The following is a 13470-nucleotide window of genomic DNA, read 5'->3' as shown; positions in this document are numbered from 1 at the left end:
GTTCCCTTGCAAGGATGCATGATCATCATATTATTAACCAAACCTCCACTTTATTTGGATTGTTCATATTTTTTTTATTGGGGTAACGTGTCACATTTTAAGTGAAGCGTTCGTATTCAGGACGAGATTTTATACACGAGTTATGTTTCCATTTTAAAAAATGTGTGAATTCGAATGGAATTTTATCATTTTGAGTTTGATAAAAAAAAAATTATTGCACCGCAAAAATAAGAAAAATATTTGTACTACTTATTGTGTTTGTATAGTTACAAAATGAGAATAATATTAGTACTACTTTGTTCATGTATAGTTACCAATAGTATTTTGATATATTGGATTCCTTTTCTTTTATCACAAGATTATACTTTTGATGTTCGTTGATTAAAGCTGAAAAAAAGAAGATTTTAGTGACATGGAATGAAATCATCGGTACGAAACTGTCACATATACATATGTAATTGGTTGTTTCATTTTTGTGCCGACTATCAATAAATAGTTTTTACATAAAGTTATGCCTTCTATTTTTAGAATAGCATTCTAATTTTGTCCAAAACAAAAGCACAGATTAATTAGTGAAATATGTTTTCTTAGATTTGAATCAGAATAACTACATAAATGAGAAATAATTATTGATCTTCTTAAAATAATACTTTTATATACCAAATCTCTATTTTAAAAAGACTATTGATTTAATTTTTTTTTACTTAATACTAATAGTACTATGTACTCCAATTTATAATTATAGATTATTAGTGGTTGGACTGAATCACAGCACGTCATTACCTTATTTAGATTTGCATAATTAATGTAAGAAAGAGATCAATGGTTTTATTTAATACTAATAATGATGCAAGAAAAAGCAGCTACATAAATCGTCATGAAAGGACATATAGATAAGTTGGAAATTCCTCTTTCGGCTAAACATTATCACCTTATATATATGTACAATTTTTTTAGACTTAACTTGGTTATTTAATTAAGTCATCACTTTATATAATTGTAGTATTATTGGTGTGTTTCACACAAATTAATCACAAAGTTATTTACATTCGTTGTATATGATAAAGTTGTTTTAGAAACAAACTTTTTAATAGTAGTACATTATACTATTACATTAAGGAAATGAAAAAAATTCTCATTACTATGGTCAAGATTGATTTTTCAATGAAATAATGTGTTTTATACACGCAATAATATTTTACCTTTGAAACATCTTTTTACTCATAAAATAATATTTAAAAATAAATAATAGGCAACCCTTTATATATAATACTCTGTGTGTACACGATAATTTATTAATTTGGTAGACACTAAATTTAAATTATTCGGCCTTATCCAAAACTAAAAGGTGCATGTATATATATACTTTACTATATCTTGAAAAACATTCACCTAATTTCGTGACAAATATAGTGTGGGCGTTACCAATAATTCTGTATTTTACTTGGAAATAGGTTATATCCGAATTAGGCATTATATAGTAATCTGATCCTTTTGAACATGTAGGGGCATGTGCCTTAAAAAGTCATAAATCTAAGTGATTTATAATTATAGAATAGTAACATTTGATATCAACAATTAACGAAGTCCAACTAATTTATGATTTTAATTATATGGTGATGATTATCACGTTTTGGGATTAGGTATTGTGCAAACAATAATTACAAATATAAAAAGTACATTAATACGTGTTTATTTGCACCTCATTAGAACTTTGCAAAATTAGTAATTTTAACTTTTAAGAGATAATAAAATTCATCGTAAAACAATATAATTAATATTATATAGTATATTAAATGATAATAAAATTAGTAGTAATTGTGAGCTCGTGAGCATCATTAATATTTTTTATTTAATTTTTTTCATCTACGCTAATCTTTATTCGATTGAAAATAGATCGATATTATTAACCACACAAATAGTAAATACCACATTTTAATTCCAAAATTAAAAAGGGACTAATAAGAATCGTATATTAAATCATAAAATAAATAAAAATGACATTATTATCCATATCTTGAAATACATGTATATACAATTTGGTGGTGTGGTGGACTTTATAAAGTGTCGATGTGAATATTAAATTCCCCCACCAAAATACATGAATATTAACCCCATGCACACGTGAAGTATCTCATTTCGATCATATATATCCTTTGTAAATATATTATTCCATACACTCCAAAAATTTAAAAGATTTATTTGATGGCTAGAAATAGCCTAGAAAATTAGATGCGACGGCTATTGCCATCTATATCTTACTCACCGTCAAATAATTAATTGTTTTGTGGCATAAATTATTGCTTCTATTTAATTCTCCAACGTTCAATATATGTCACAAGGTTTGATGACTTCGTGCCACAAAATTAGTGAACCATATCTCTTGCTTTTCTTGCTTGGTCCAAAACTAATCCCAAATTGGGATATTATACTAGTATATTTGAATTTGAATTCTTGAGCCCACCTAAGGGTATTTTTGTAATTCAATATGCAAAAATATCTAGGAACATATTAGGTTGTTTTCTTGCTTGCTAGTCAATTTCAATAGGCTTAACTAGAACTTAATTATAATTAAGTTTGTGGTGGTTAATCATATAATCAATGACAAAACTTTTATTAGACGTTTGAGTTTAATGTTTGCAAGAAAAGATTGTTGTCAATTTCACGGCTTGATTGAAAAAGAGGGATACTAATTAGTGGTAAGTAACCATATAGTACTATGCGATAATTAATGCAAATATAATGATGGATTATCATGGATATTCAAGTTAAAATTATTACTTACTTGAAAGAAGTTAATGTTGAGTCGTTAAAGATTAACTTATTCATTTTCATTTCTACTTTCCAATGTGGGTTTTCTTAACATTCAAAATCCTATCTAAAAAACGAAATTTGTGATGTCTGAACTTTTAAGCTAATTAAAGAAGGTGGTTGCCAGATGATCGATAAACATGAGCATGCATTCGATCCTTGGTCTTTTCATTATGTATTACATCTTATAGCAATATTGTTAAAAAGATGAAAAATTATAAAATTTTGAATAAATGAAAAACATATGCTTTTAAGTAATTATAAGTAAAGCAATTATATGTAAGGTGACCAAGGAGGAGACCAAGGCCAATTCTTGTCATCCACACACATATTGTACTTATTATGTTATTCTCCGTCCGTTAAAAGTGTGGTGTTTCCATTTCTTGACGTAACTCTTTATATTTTGTCATCATTCATACACACTCAATATTTTTAAAAGAATTCACCACTTATTCATGTTGTAAATATGGTAATCGGCTCGAACTGGTGACTTCTACCATGTTAAAGCAAGCCTCAAAACTTCTATAGTACCATATATTTATCTAATTCAGTACTCATGTCTCCTTACGCGATTCTTCACCACTTAAAATATATTTCAATATTTTTTAAAGCTTGTGCACTCTTCTTCGAACCACACTGTACGTATCGTGGATGGACTGAGTACTAAATCGGAATGAAAATAAAATAATAAAATACAAAAAAATTCCATAGAATAAAAAATGGTGGAGTTTAGGGCATGGGTTGTTTGTGGTGGAGAATTGTTGGATGTAACTTGCTAAAAGAAGTGTGGAAGAAATTGATGGTTGGATTTTGAGGTGGCACCTATTGAAAGTCCACAACAACCCCTTCAAACAAGATATTATGTAGATGGTGATTGGTCATTTTCAATACATATTCCTTAATTTTGGACCTCATTTTTTTTGTGCTTTTTTTGTCAAGCAGGATAACTTTTAAGATCTTTGTATATCAGAATATAAATGGGTATTTCACGTTGATTTATGTGTCATTAATGTATGCGGTGCAGAATTTAAATTGCAGTATATTTTTTTTCTTTTTATACATATGTTGTTGCTAATAATTATAAAAGTGTTTATTATCTGTACATTTTTTTATATTTAATAATATAAATAAAGACAGATTTCGAAAATCTAAATGACACTCGTGTTTATTATTTAATCTCACAAGTTATGTATTTAACTTTTATTAATTAAATTGGTATAAATACCACTATAAAAAGTGTTACAGAGTAATATTTTCAGAAGTGTCCTCTTGTCTTAATTTCATAGTAGTATTTTCTATTTTGACCAAAGTTAAAGTAGTAAATACGATTTCATTTTTCTGTCAAATAAATTAATATATATTTAATTTTAATTTATTGTTATTAATAATATATCTGATTTATTCTTACTTTTTTTTTAAAATCTAATTGAACAAAATTTCCGTTTATATTCGTAAAATTCTTGATCATATTGTTATATTCCCTCTGTCATATTTTCCTATTTTGAGTTGTTTACAAATACTAAATTCTTATATATTTTGTAAGTTTCTCTATCAATGAGGCCATTCTTCACTAATACTCCTCCATTCGCAATTAAATGTTCTATTTTTTCTTTTCCCTCCGTTCGTCAATAAATGTCCCATTTCACTTTTATTATATTTGGTTAGTGGATTATACATTCCAATGACTCATTCTACTAACATTTTATTATAAAACCAATATATAAAAGTATGCCCCACATTTCACTAACTTTTTACTTTATATAGTCAAACAATTTCTTAAAACCCGTACCGGTCAAATCTGAGACATTTAATCATGGACGGATGGAGTAAATTCTCAAATAAAATTATCTCTCATTTTACTAATTTTACATTAAAATTCATATTTATCCCATATCAAAACTATTTGCAGAGGGAGCATGTAGTAAGAGTATGAATAAGAAATGCTAGCTTCGTGTCAAGATAAGCTCAAATAAGGGTTTTTTTTCGTTGTTGTTTGGTAGACAAGAAATGAGGTAGAAATGCTATCCGACCAAATTTCTGAGATACATGTCCTTATATTTTGAGGAAAAGCTACAGGCTTGGATGGGCTATAGAGGGATAACACATGCTTACATAATATCAAACACTTGGAAATAGTTATATAAGTATTTATATCCAGGCATTACCAAATTATCAAAAAACTCTAAATACAGTGTAATGTGATGTCTGTCTATTATATAGGTGTATCTTCTTTCCCACCAAAATTTAAAAATCGACTTTATCAAATTGGGCTAAGCCCATTGGGCCAATCCAATTCAACCCGCGCAGTTGAATCAAATATCCATTCACACCGGCCCGGCCCGGCCCAGCTACTAGATTTGAAACCCCTCTCTTCACTCTCACTCTTCTCTCGAAACTCCTAGTTTGAACCTCCGATCTCAGCTAGCTCCGTCGCAATCGATTTTCCGGCGAGAGGCAGACCGATACGATGTCGCTGAAGGTGCTGAATCCGAACGCGGAGGTGCTGAACAAGTCTCACGCTCTTCACATGAACATCAATGCCGCAAAAGGCCTCCAGGATGTGCTCAAAAGCAATCTCGGCCCCAAAGGAACTATCAAAATGTAATTCTCATCTCTCCGCTTGCGTTTTTTGGCGATTTGGATTTAATTGATTTGGATTTGGCATTTGCAGGCTTGTTGGTGGAGCGGGAGATATTAAGCTCACCAAGGATGGAAACACTCTCCTGAAGGAGATGGTTAGTTTCGCATCCTTGATTGTTTCTCATTTCGCGTTTCGACTGTGTGATTCACTGATTTGGAGTTTTTGATTGAATGAAAATCGCATTTCTGATTTCAATTTATCGTATGGTGATTATGTTTTATAATGAAGCTTGGATTACGATTATCTTTCATAGGAAGGAATAATTTAGAAATTTCTCAGGTTTGTTACTTGAATTGAAGGTGGAAATTTCAGCTTGGAAGTGAATAGGAGCAATAGCAATGTATTATGTATATGCTCAGCTTCATTTTTAGAGTATGGATTCTTTATTATAAAGTTTTTAATGACAGCAAATACAAAGCCCTACGGCGATAATGATTGCTCGGACTGCTGTGGCTCAAGATGAAACGAGTGGAGATGGTACCACTTCTACTGTTATCTTTATTGGCGAGCTCATGAAACAATCAGAGCGGTACATAGACGAAGGTGAGCTGAATTAACGGTATTAAGAATTTTACTTGTACAGACTGATCTCTTACCAGTGTAATGCTGTTTAATATGAGTATGTTTAATTACGGAAGCTCGGATTTCAGAATATGGAAATAATGGAAGTGAAAATTTCAGGATAACTCCTTATTGTTGTAAGTACTGTATTAATTTAGGTGCTTTTGGGCAAGGAACTGATAAAATTGTTAGAATCGTTGGTCAATCTAATGCAAAATTAGCTTTTAGCATAGAGTATTGAAGTAACTAGTTCCTCCCCAAAAGAAAACTAGTGTAACTGGAAGCTCTTAATGGTGTTTGTAAAAGCCTTCTGGGACCTCTTTACAGCATAATAGTTTCTATATTAATGATGGTTAATTTGGTCATATGATTCTGTTAAGGATTTTAAAAAAACTGACACTTATCAAACTATGTTTGAAATAGTTACAATTTTGATGTAGTGAACATTAATGGTGAAACTTTAAACATCTTGTTGTAGGAATGCATCCACGTGTTCTAGTTGATGGATTTGAAATAGCTAAAAGAGCAACACTCCAGTTTCTTGAAAAGTTTAAGACTCCTGTAGTCATGGGTGCTGAACCTGATAAAGAGATACTGAAAATGGTGGCAAGAACAGCATTGAGGACGAAGGTTTTCCTCAACCTCTCTATTTTTGAGTAATGAATATAACTCTTAAACAGTGGCTCACACATCGAATACCTGTTTGTTTCTTGTGCAGTTGTACGAGTCATTGGCTGACCAACTAACCGACATTGTTGTAAATGCTGTAAGTTCTTAAATTCAATGTTAATTTCTTTTCACATCCTCCTATCATTGAGAAGATTGATACATTATATAGTAGCTAAGTTGCATTAATTCATCTGAACTCTGAAGTAATTGCTACTTGCCTTCATTTCAAGATGTTCTCATGTTGTTGCAGGTTCTCTGCATCCGCAAGCCTGAAGAGCCTATTGATCTCTTTATGGTTGAGATAATGCATATGCGCCACAAGTTTGATGTAGATACTCGCTTGGTATGTTATTATTTATTCTTCTACTGAAGTTGGCAACTGGACTTACATATTTTCCTGCTTGAACTAGTACATAGTCATTATCTTACTGCTGCATCTAGGTTGAAGGTCTTGTTCTTGACCATGGCTCAAGGCATCCAGATATGAAACGCCGAGCAGAGAATTGTTACATTTTGACTTGTAATGTGTCACTGGAATATGAGAAAAGGTAAGTGTGGCATGTTGTGCTCGCTTGTTTTATGATTTCTTTGCTTGTTCTATTCTATTGATAGCCGTGATATGTAAGACTGACTATATTATGTTCAGTGAAGTAAATGCAGGATTCTTTTACTCAAGCGCAGAACAGAGAGAAGCAATGGTTGCAGCAGAAAGGCGATCTGTTGATGAAAGGGTCCAAAAGATTATTGATTTAAAAAACAAGGTGTTCTTGTGCCTCCCATACCATTGGGATGACTAATCATTCACAACATTTCCATTTCGAAGATGATAACTCCTAGTGTTTCTTTCAGGTGTGTGCTGACAATGACAGCAATTTCGCTGTCATTAATCAGAAAGGAATTGATCCTCCATCATTGGATCTTCTTGCTCGAGCTGGAGTAAGTTGATGATTTCATTGTTGATTTTAATTATTCTTTTTGATGAGTTTATTCTGAAAAATTATTTCATATCTTTGTATCCTAATTCTGCTTGTTCTGGTTAATTGTATAACTTTTAGATAATTGCTCTGCGAAGGGCGAAAAGGAGAAACATGGAGAGATTGGTTTTGGCTTGTGGAGGAGAGGCTGTCAATTCAGTCGATGACTTAACCCCTGAGTGCCTTGGTTGGGCTGGCTTGGTCAATGAACATGTACTAGGAGAAGAGAAGTACACGTTCGTGGAAAATGTCAAAAACCCCCACTCCTGCACAATTCTCATTAAAGGTACTCATAGTTTCTTACACTCATAAGTTCTGTGTCTCGACGCCTGTAGGCCATGGTTTCCTTTATAATGTTCATTGTTTCTACTTCTATTTCCATGGTCCAACCGGTTTGTTGTATCCAGTCGTGTTTGAAACGTTTGGCTATATAGATTGGGTGTCAACTACTAATGCACCCCGCAAACATCATGCAGGGCCAAATGATCATACAATTGCTCAGATTAAGGACGCTGTTCGTGACGGCCTGAGGGCAGTGAAAAATACTATTGAAGACGAAGCTGTTGTACTAGTGAGTTAATAAATGTGTCGAATGTTTGTGATTTTAAGTGAGCTATTACTCCTTTGTCCACGATGATACTAAAGTTTCTGAGTTGACCTCATTTGTTGTATATGCAATAAACCTACGATCTCGTCCATGTATTAAAATGAGTTTTTCTTCTGCGTATCACAGGGTGCTGGGGCTTTTGAGGTGGCAGCCAGACAATACCTGGTTAATGAAGTCAAGAAAACCGTTAAAGGAGTATGTGATTTTCGATTTTGTGCAAATCCATTCATCTAAAACGAAACTTTGAACTCATAATTCTTTTCTGCCTTTTTTCTGGGATTAATCTAAACATATTTATGAGATTTACTCTGGTGCTGTTGAAACTTTGAATAGCGTGCTCAACTTGGTGTTGAAGCTTTTGCCGATGCGCTTCTCGTTGTTCCGAAGATACTTGCTGAAAACTCAGGTCTCGACACCCAGGACGTGATAATTGAACTCACGGTAAATATTGTCTGATGTTTCCAAACTGTGATCATTCAATGTTATTCATCACCCAACACTGCCTCATTCTTTTCAGGGAGAACACGATAAGGGTAATGTGGTCGGACTTAATCTTCACACGGGAGAACCAATCGACCCTCAAATGGAGGGCATATTTGACAACTACTCCGTCAAGCGCCAGCTTATAAACTCGGGGTATGTCAAGAAACTTACTGTTTGAGACGAGTATCTATCTCAGTTGGTAAAACACTTCCGACTGTTTGACTGTGTGCTGATGTCCTCATTTTTCGCTCCATTTCTTACACTTATTGGTGAAATTGCAGGCCTGTGATTGCGTCGCAGCTGCTACTCGTGGACGAGGTGATTCGTGCCGGTCGTAACATGCGGAAACCAAGCTAGTTGTAGTGACTTCTCATGTTTTTTCAATCACACAGATCTTTTTATAGTTAGCTTTTTATGTAAGTGTTAACCCTTGAATTTTTCCTATGAAATTTGCTTGAAATTATTCAACAGTGTGAAAATGGTAATGTTAATTTGATTTTTTTTCAAGGCATTTTACCGATAATGATCAATCTGAACTAAATAAAAAAACCATAGCAAACAACTACTAACTCAATAGATTTGATCATATTCATCGAGTACAAATCATCTCCAAATTAAAATTTAAATGAATGTCGAAAGTTAAAAACATATAAATACAATATACAAAAATGAAATTGTAAGATAACATGGAAATGGCTTTATCTTCCGATTGTATATGTATAAGAACGAAAAAAAAATTATTTCTTCAAGCTCCAAATTTCTTCAGGACAATATTATGATAAAATAGCATTTGAAGCAAACAAATCCAAGCTCGATCATCGAGATAACTGCAAAAAAAAAAAAAAAAAAAGTGCAACTCAGTTGATAATACGTAATACGAATTTGTAACATAAGATCTTTCACGTATGCAGTTACAAGGATGCAAGATCTATAGTAACGCAACTCAGTTTGTCAGACGCGAAAAATTAATTATCGAAGAGAAGAAAAGGAACCTCTTAATTCACTTGGTGAGTTGATCATTGGCATCATGGAACTCATATGCCTCATCTTCTCTCTCCCTTTCTTCGGTCGCCTCGTCCTCGTCCTCGTCCCGTGTCTTGTACCTCACAACCACGACGGGGCACGCGCAATGCTGCACACAATAATCGCTCACACTCCCGAGCCTCCCGTCCCCACCACCCCTCGCCTTCGCCCCGATCCCGCGGCTCCCCATGATCACCGCGCTCAGCCCGAGCCGCTCCACCTCGAGGCACAGCCGCTCCTTCATGTCGTGGTCCTTCACGATGTGGATCTTCACCGGCACGTGCGCCTCCGCCAGCGGCTGCGCGAGCTTCCCCGCCTTCCGCGCCGTGAGCCTGTCGACCTCCTCCTCCTCCGCCGGCGGCGGCGGCGACGCGGCGGCGGCGCCGCCGGCCGACGACTTCGTGAAGGGGTTTCCGGCGCCGGAGCCGCCGGCGCTGGTGGGGGTGGAGGAGCCCCAGTCGGCGCCGTAGAGGACGGAGGTGGAGCGGACGTGGAGGAGGATGACGGTGTCGCCTGGGCGGATGTAGTTGTCGGCGGCCCACCGGACGGCGAAGGCGCTCTCGTCGCTGAGGTCGACGGCGATGGCGATGCGGCGGAGGGAGGGGGAGGAGGAGGAGGAGGCGTAGATGGAGTTGGGGGTGGCCGGGGGAGGGGGGAAGCGAGGGGAGGAGGTGTTCACTTGGACGGGCTGGATGTGGAGTTTTGGGGGATCGGCGGCGGCCGGCGGTGAAGACATGATCGGAGATTGTGGGGGTGTGGTTGTGGAATTTTTGGGGGAAAGTTGTTTGTTGGGAGATTGGGAGAGAAGTAAGGAGTGGTGGTAACAGAATTGGGCCGAAGATGAAGGCGGGAGAGTTAGTTCGAGTAAAAATTCAGTGGTTCAGACACATGTTACATGTAGTTAGTAGTCGTAATAAAGTTATGAAGTGAGAGGAATTTTTATGTAATTGTGATTAGGTAAATATATTACGTGATAATATGTCCATATAAAATACTCTATCCGTCATGCAATAGGAGTCCTACTTTCTCTGTCCCAAATAATTTGGGACACTTTGACCCGTGTTTTAAGAAATTTAATGGGAAGTGAGTTAAAAAAGTTGGTGGGATGTAGGTCCTACTTTTAAAGTATTAGTTTTATAATAAAATGTGAGTAGAAATGAGTTAGTGGAATATGAGGTCCATTACCAAAAATAGTAAAAGTAAAATGAGACAAATTATGTGGGACAGCCCGAAATGGAATACTGGGTCAAATTATCTGGGACGAAGGGAGTATTTGATTATGATACGGATTTTAAAAAATGTAAAGAAAAATAGGTTGAATAAGTTAGTGGGATATGAATCTCATATATATATATATATATATATATATATATATAATATAGATGAGATGATCAAAATAAGAATGCATTTAAATCCAGAAATGCAGCCTAAATCTTGGCCCTAAGATTAGATGATTTAATGGTCAATAATTAACCAAAAATACGGAGGTCGGAATTAAGTAGTTTTAGGTCATATTATAAGATTTGGATTTATGTCATGTTAAGATCATTTTAGGTTATACTTTGTTAGCATGACCTAAAAATAAACTAACTATGACCTAAAAATGCCCTACGTGTATGACTTTGTTCTGTGTTTCTGTATTTAAATCTGGTCTTCATAGATCAAAACCCTATATATATATATATATATATATATATAGATGTGATCATATGATAATTGATAACCCATATTTATGGTGATAATCTAATAATCTATCATTCTATGGACGGAATATATCATTTTATAGAACATAATACTCCCTCCGTCCCAAGATATTAGAGCCCTTTCTTTTGGGCAGGAATTTAGGAGATGTTGTTTAGTGGTGTAAGTGGAGTTGGTAGTGAAGTAAATTTTTACCATAAATAGAAATGGTCCAAATATGTTGGGACACCCCAAAAATGAATAAGGGTCTAATATCTTGGAACGGAGGGAGTATCATTTTATGGAATAAAAGTATCATTGTATGCATGCTGAAAAATTACCATTTTATAGTGTATAAATATCATTTTTAGTAAAAATGATATTTTTGACCCATTAAATGATAGGTTATTAGGTTATCACCATATTTATAGTTATCATTCTAACGCACCTCTATATATATGTATATATTAGTTTTATAATAAAATATGAGTGGAATAAGTTGTTTAAATGTAAAACCTACTTACTATTTATGCTAAAAGTGAAATAATATTTTATTTTGGAACATATCCAAATGACAAAATAAGACTCTTATTATGACTCAAAGAGAGTACATGTCAATTTCTATGTATCATAGATTATAATGGCCTTGTCCATTAACCCATTCAACGAATACACTGATATTATCATATGATCAATTGTACAACATTTTTTTATTGTACTCCTCCGTTTCAAAAAAATATGCAATTTAGATTCACTACAGATTTTAATATAAAATTAACAAAGTAAAAAAGAAATAGATTAAAAAAGTAATTAAAATATTATTAGTAAAGGATGAGTTTCGATCACTTCATTAAAGAGAAAAGAGTTCAGGCTCTGTTGTGGTCCACTAGACAACAATTTTTTTTTTTTTGGAATAATTTCATTCTAATTGTATTCATCGGAAAAACTTCGTTGTTTTACGGATTTTTGGGAGAGTGTATATATCTGTTAGTGTGAATCTAAGAATTTCATAACATGATTAGAAAATTAACAGAAATAATAAAAAAAGAACTCGTAAAGTAATTTGAACACTTGTTTAATAGTGCTACGACAGAATGAATACTAATGGGCCCACCAAATAGTTAATTACTTCTATATTATAATTTCATAGATTTTGGGGACAATTTAATCAACTTCTAAATTAGCAATTTGTATGGTGGGAAATAATTTCAATTATAGATATTGTAACTATATTTGTATAATTTGAGGAAAGAAGCTAAGGTCAACTAATTTTAGTAATTTACTGTCGCAAAAAGGCAAAATAACTATTAAATAGCTCGTAATATTTATATATTTTTAAAAATAACTATTAAGATGTAAATGTATACAGAATTACAGATGGCATTCCACCATTATTCATTGTCAAATTAAATTTTCAGTTAGCTAGCATTTTTTCACGAGCGCGTAAGTAAATAAAACAAATTTTATTTGAATATCAGTCAACCTTGAGTATTTTCCTGGATCATAGATAATGGTGTTATAATTTTTATATCAATTACTATCCACTAACTATTTGTTTAATTTTAATAGTGTTTCCTTTCTAGAATAAGATGACGTGAAATAAGTGACGTAAGAAATTTAATTTTAATAAAAAAGATCGAGTAATCATTAATCAGTACTATTTCATGAGCAACGAATCTAGTCTTCATAAAAGATACATAATTAGTCCAAATTGTCCAACACATAAAAGTTTTACAAATAGCAGATCTTTAAATAACTTTTATGTGTTTTAAATTATGATAAGTTAGGAATTGAAACATAGAAAAACCCAACATAGAAATTATTTGTTTTGATTTTACATATTAATATCCAAATAGCAAATTAATGGGATATAATTAGGAAATTTCATTCCAATTTCAACAGAAAGTCCACTAAAAGTCTAAATTCCTAAATATAATTAGTAAATTTCATACCAATTTCTTGGAGTTGACTGATAAAAAGATAAATTTTTACCTTAAAATATTGTAATATTTTTTTTCATA

General features: G+C 33.5%; 1 protein-coding gene and 1 pseudogene across 2 annotated transcripts; one reads left to right on the top strand and one right to left on the bottom strand.

Annotated features, from left to right (window-relative positions):
• Nucleotides 1-5194: 5194 nt before the first annotated feature.
• LOC125197444 (T-complex protein 1 subunit zeta 1) lies at nt 5195-9249 on the top strand. The gene is made up of 15 exons (XM_048096185.2): nt 5195-5412; nt 5483-5546; nt 5860-5995; nt 6492-6643; nt 6732-6779; nt 6933-7025; nt 7124-7230; nt 7329-7443; nt 7532-7618; nt 7738-7942; nt 8133-8227; nt 8390-8458; nt 8597-8704; nt 8781-8899; nt 9028-9249. The coding sequence occupies exons 1-15, from the start codon at nt 5279-5281 to the stop codon at nt 9101-9103; spliced, it is 1608 nt and encodes a 535-aa protein (XP_047952142.2). The 5' UTR covers nt 5195-5278; the 3' UTR covers nt 9104-9249.
• A 113-nt stretch (nt 9250-9362) lies between these two features.
• Nucleotides 9363-10575, bottom strand: LOC125191628 (universal stress protein PHOS32 pseudogene; annotated as a pseudogene). Its single transcript, XR_016129094.1, has 2 exons — nt 9739-10575; nt 9363-9573 (listed from the first exon to the last, which is right to left on the bottom strand). The product of XR_016129094.1 is annotated as a universal stress protein PHOS32 pseudogene (transcript).
• Nucleotides 10576-13470: the final 2895 nt, after the last annotated feature.

Source organism: Salvia hispanica, chromosome 4 (genome assembly GCF_029641045.1).
Source record: "Salvia hispanica isolate PSC_SH4W2 chromosome 4, Shi_PSC_v1, whole genome shotgun sequence".
Lineage (NCBI taxonomy): Eukaryota > Viridiplantae > Streptophyta > Magnoliopsida > Lamiales > Lamiaceae > Salvia > Salvia hispanica.
Note: the sequence above shows the minus strand (reverse complement) of the source record. Positions and strands in the feature narration are given on the sequence as shown.

Bases quoted from the DNA above. Each gene is read 5' to 3' on its own strand.
- LOC125197444 (XM_048096185.2), top strand. From the start codon at position 5,279: ATGTCGCTGAAGGTGCTGAATCCGAACGCGGAGGTGCTGAACAAGTCT. The intron at 6,780-6,932 runs GTAAGTTCTTAA...ATGTTGTTGCAG, and splicing joins CCGACATTGTTGTAAATGCT to GTTCTCTGCATCCGCAAGCC. The intron at 7,231-7,328 runs GTAAGTGTGGCA...TATTATGTTCAG, and splicing joins TCACTGGAATATGAGAAAAG to TGAAGTAAATGCAGGATTCT.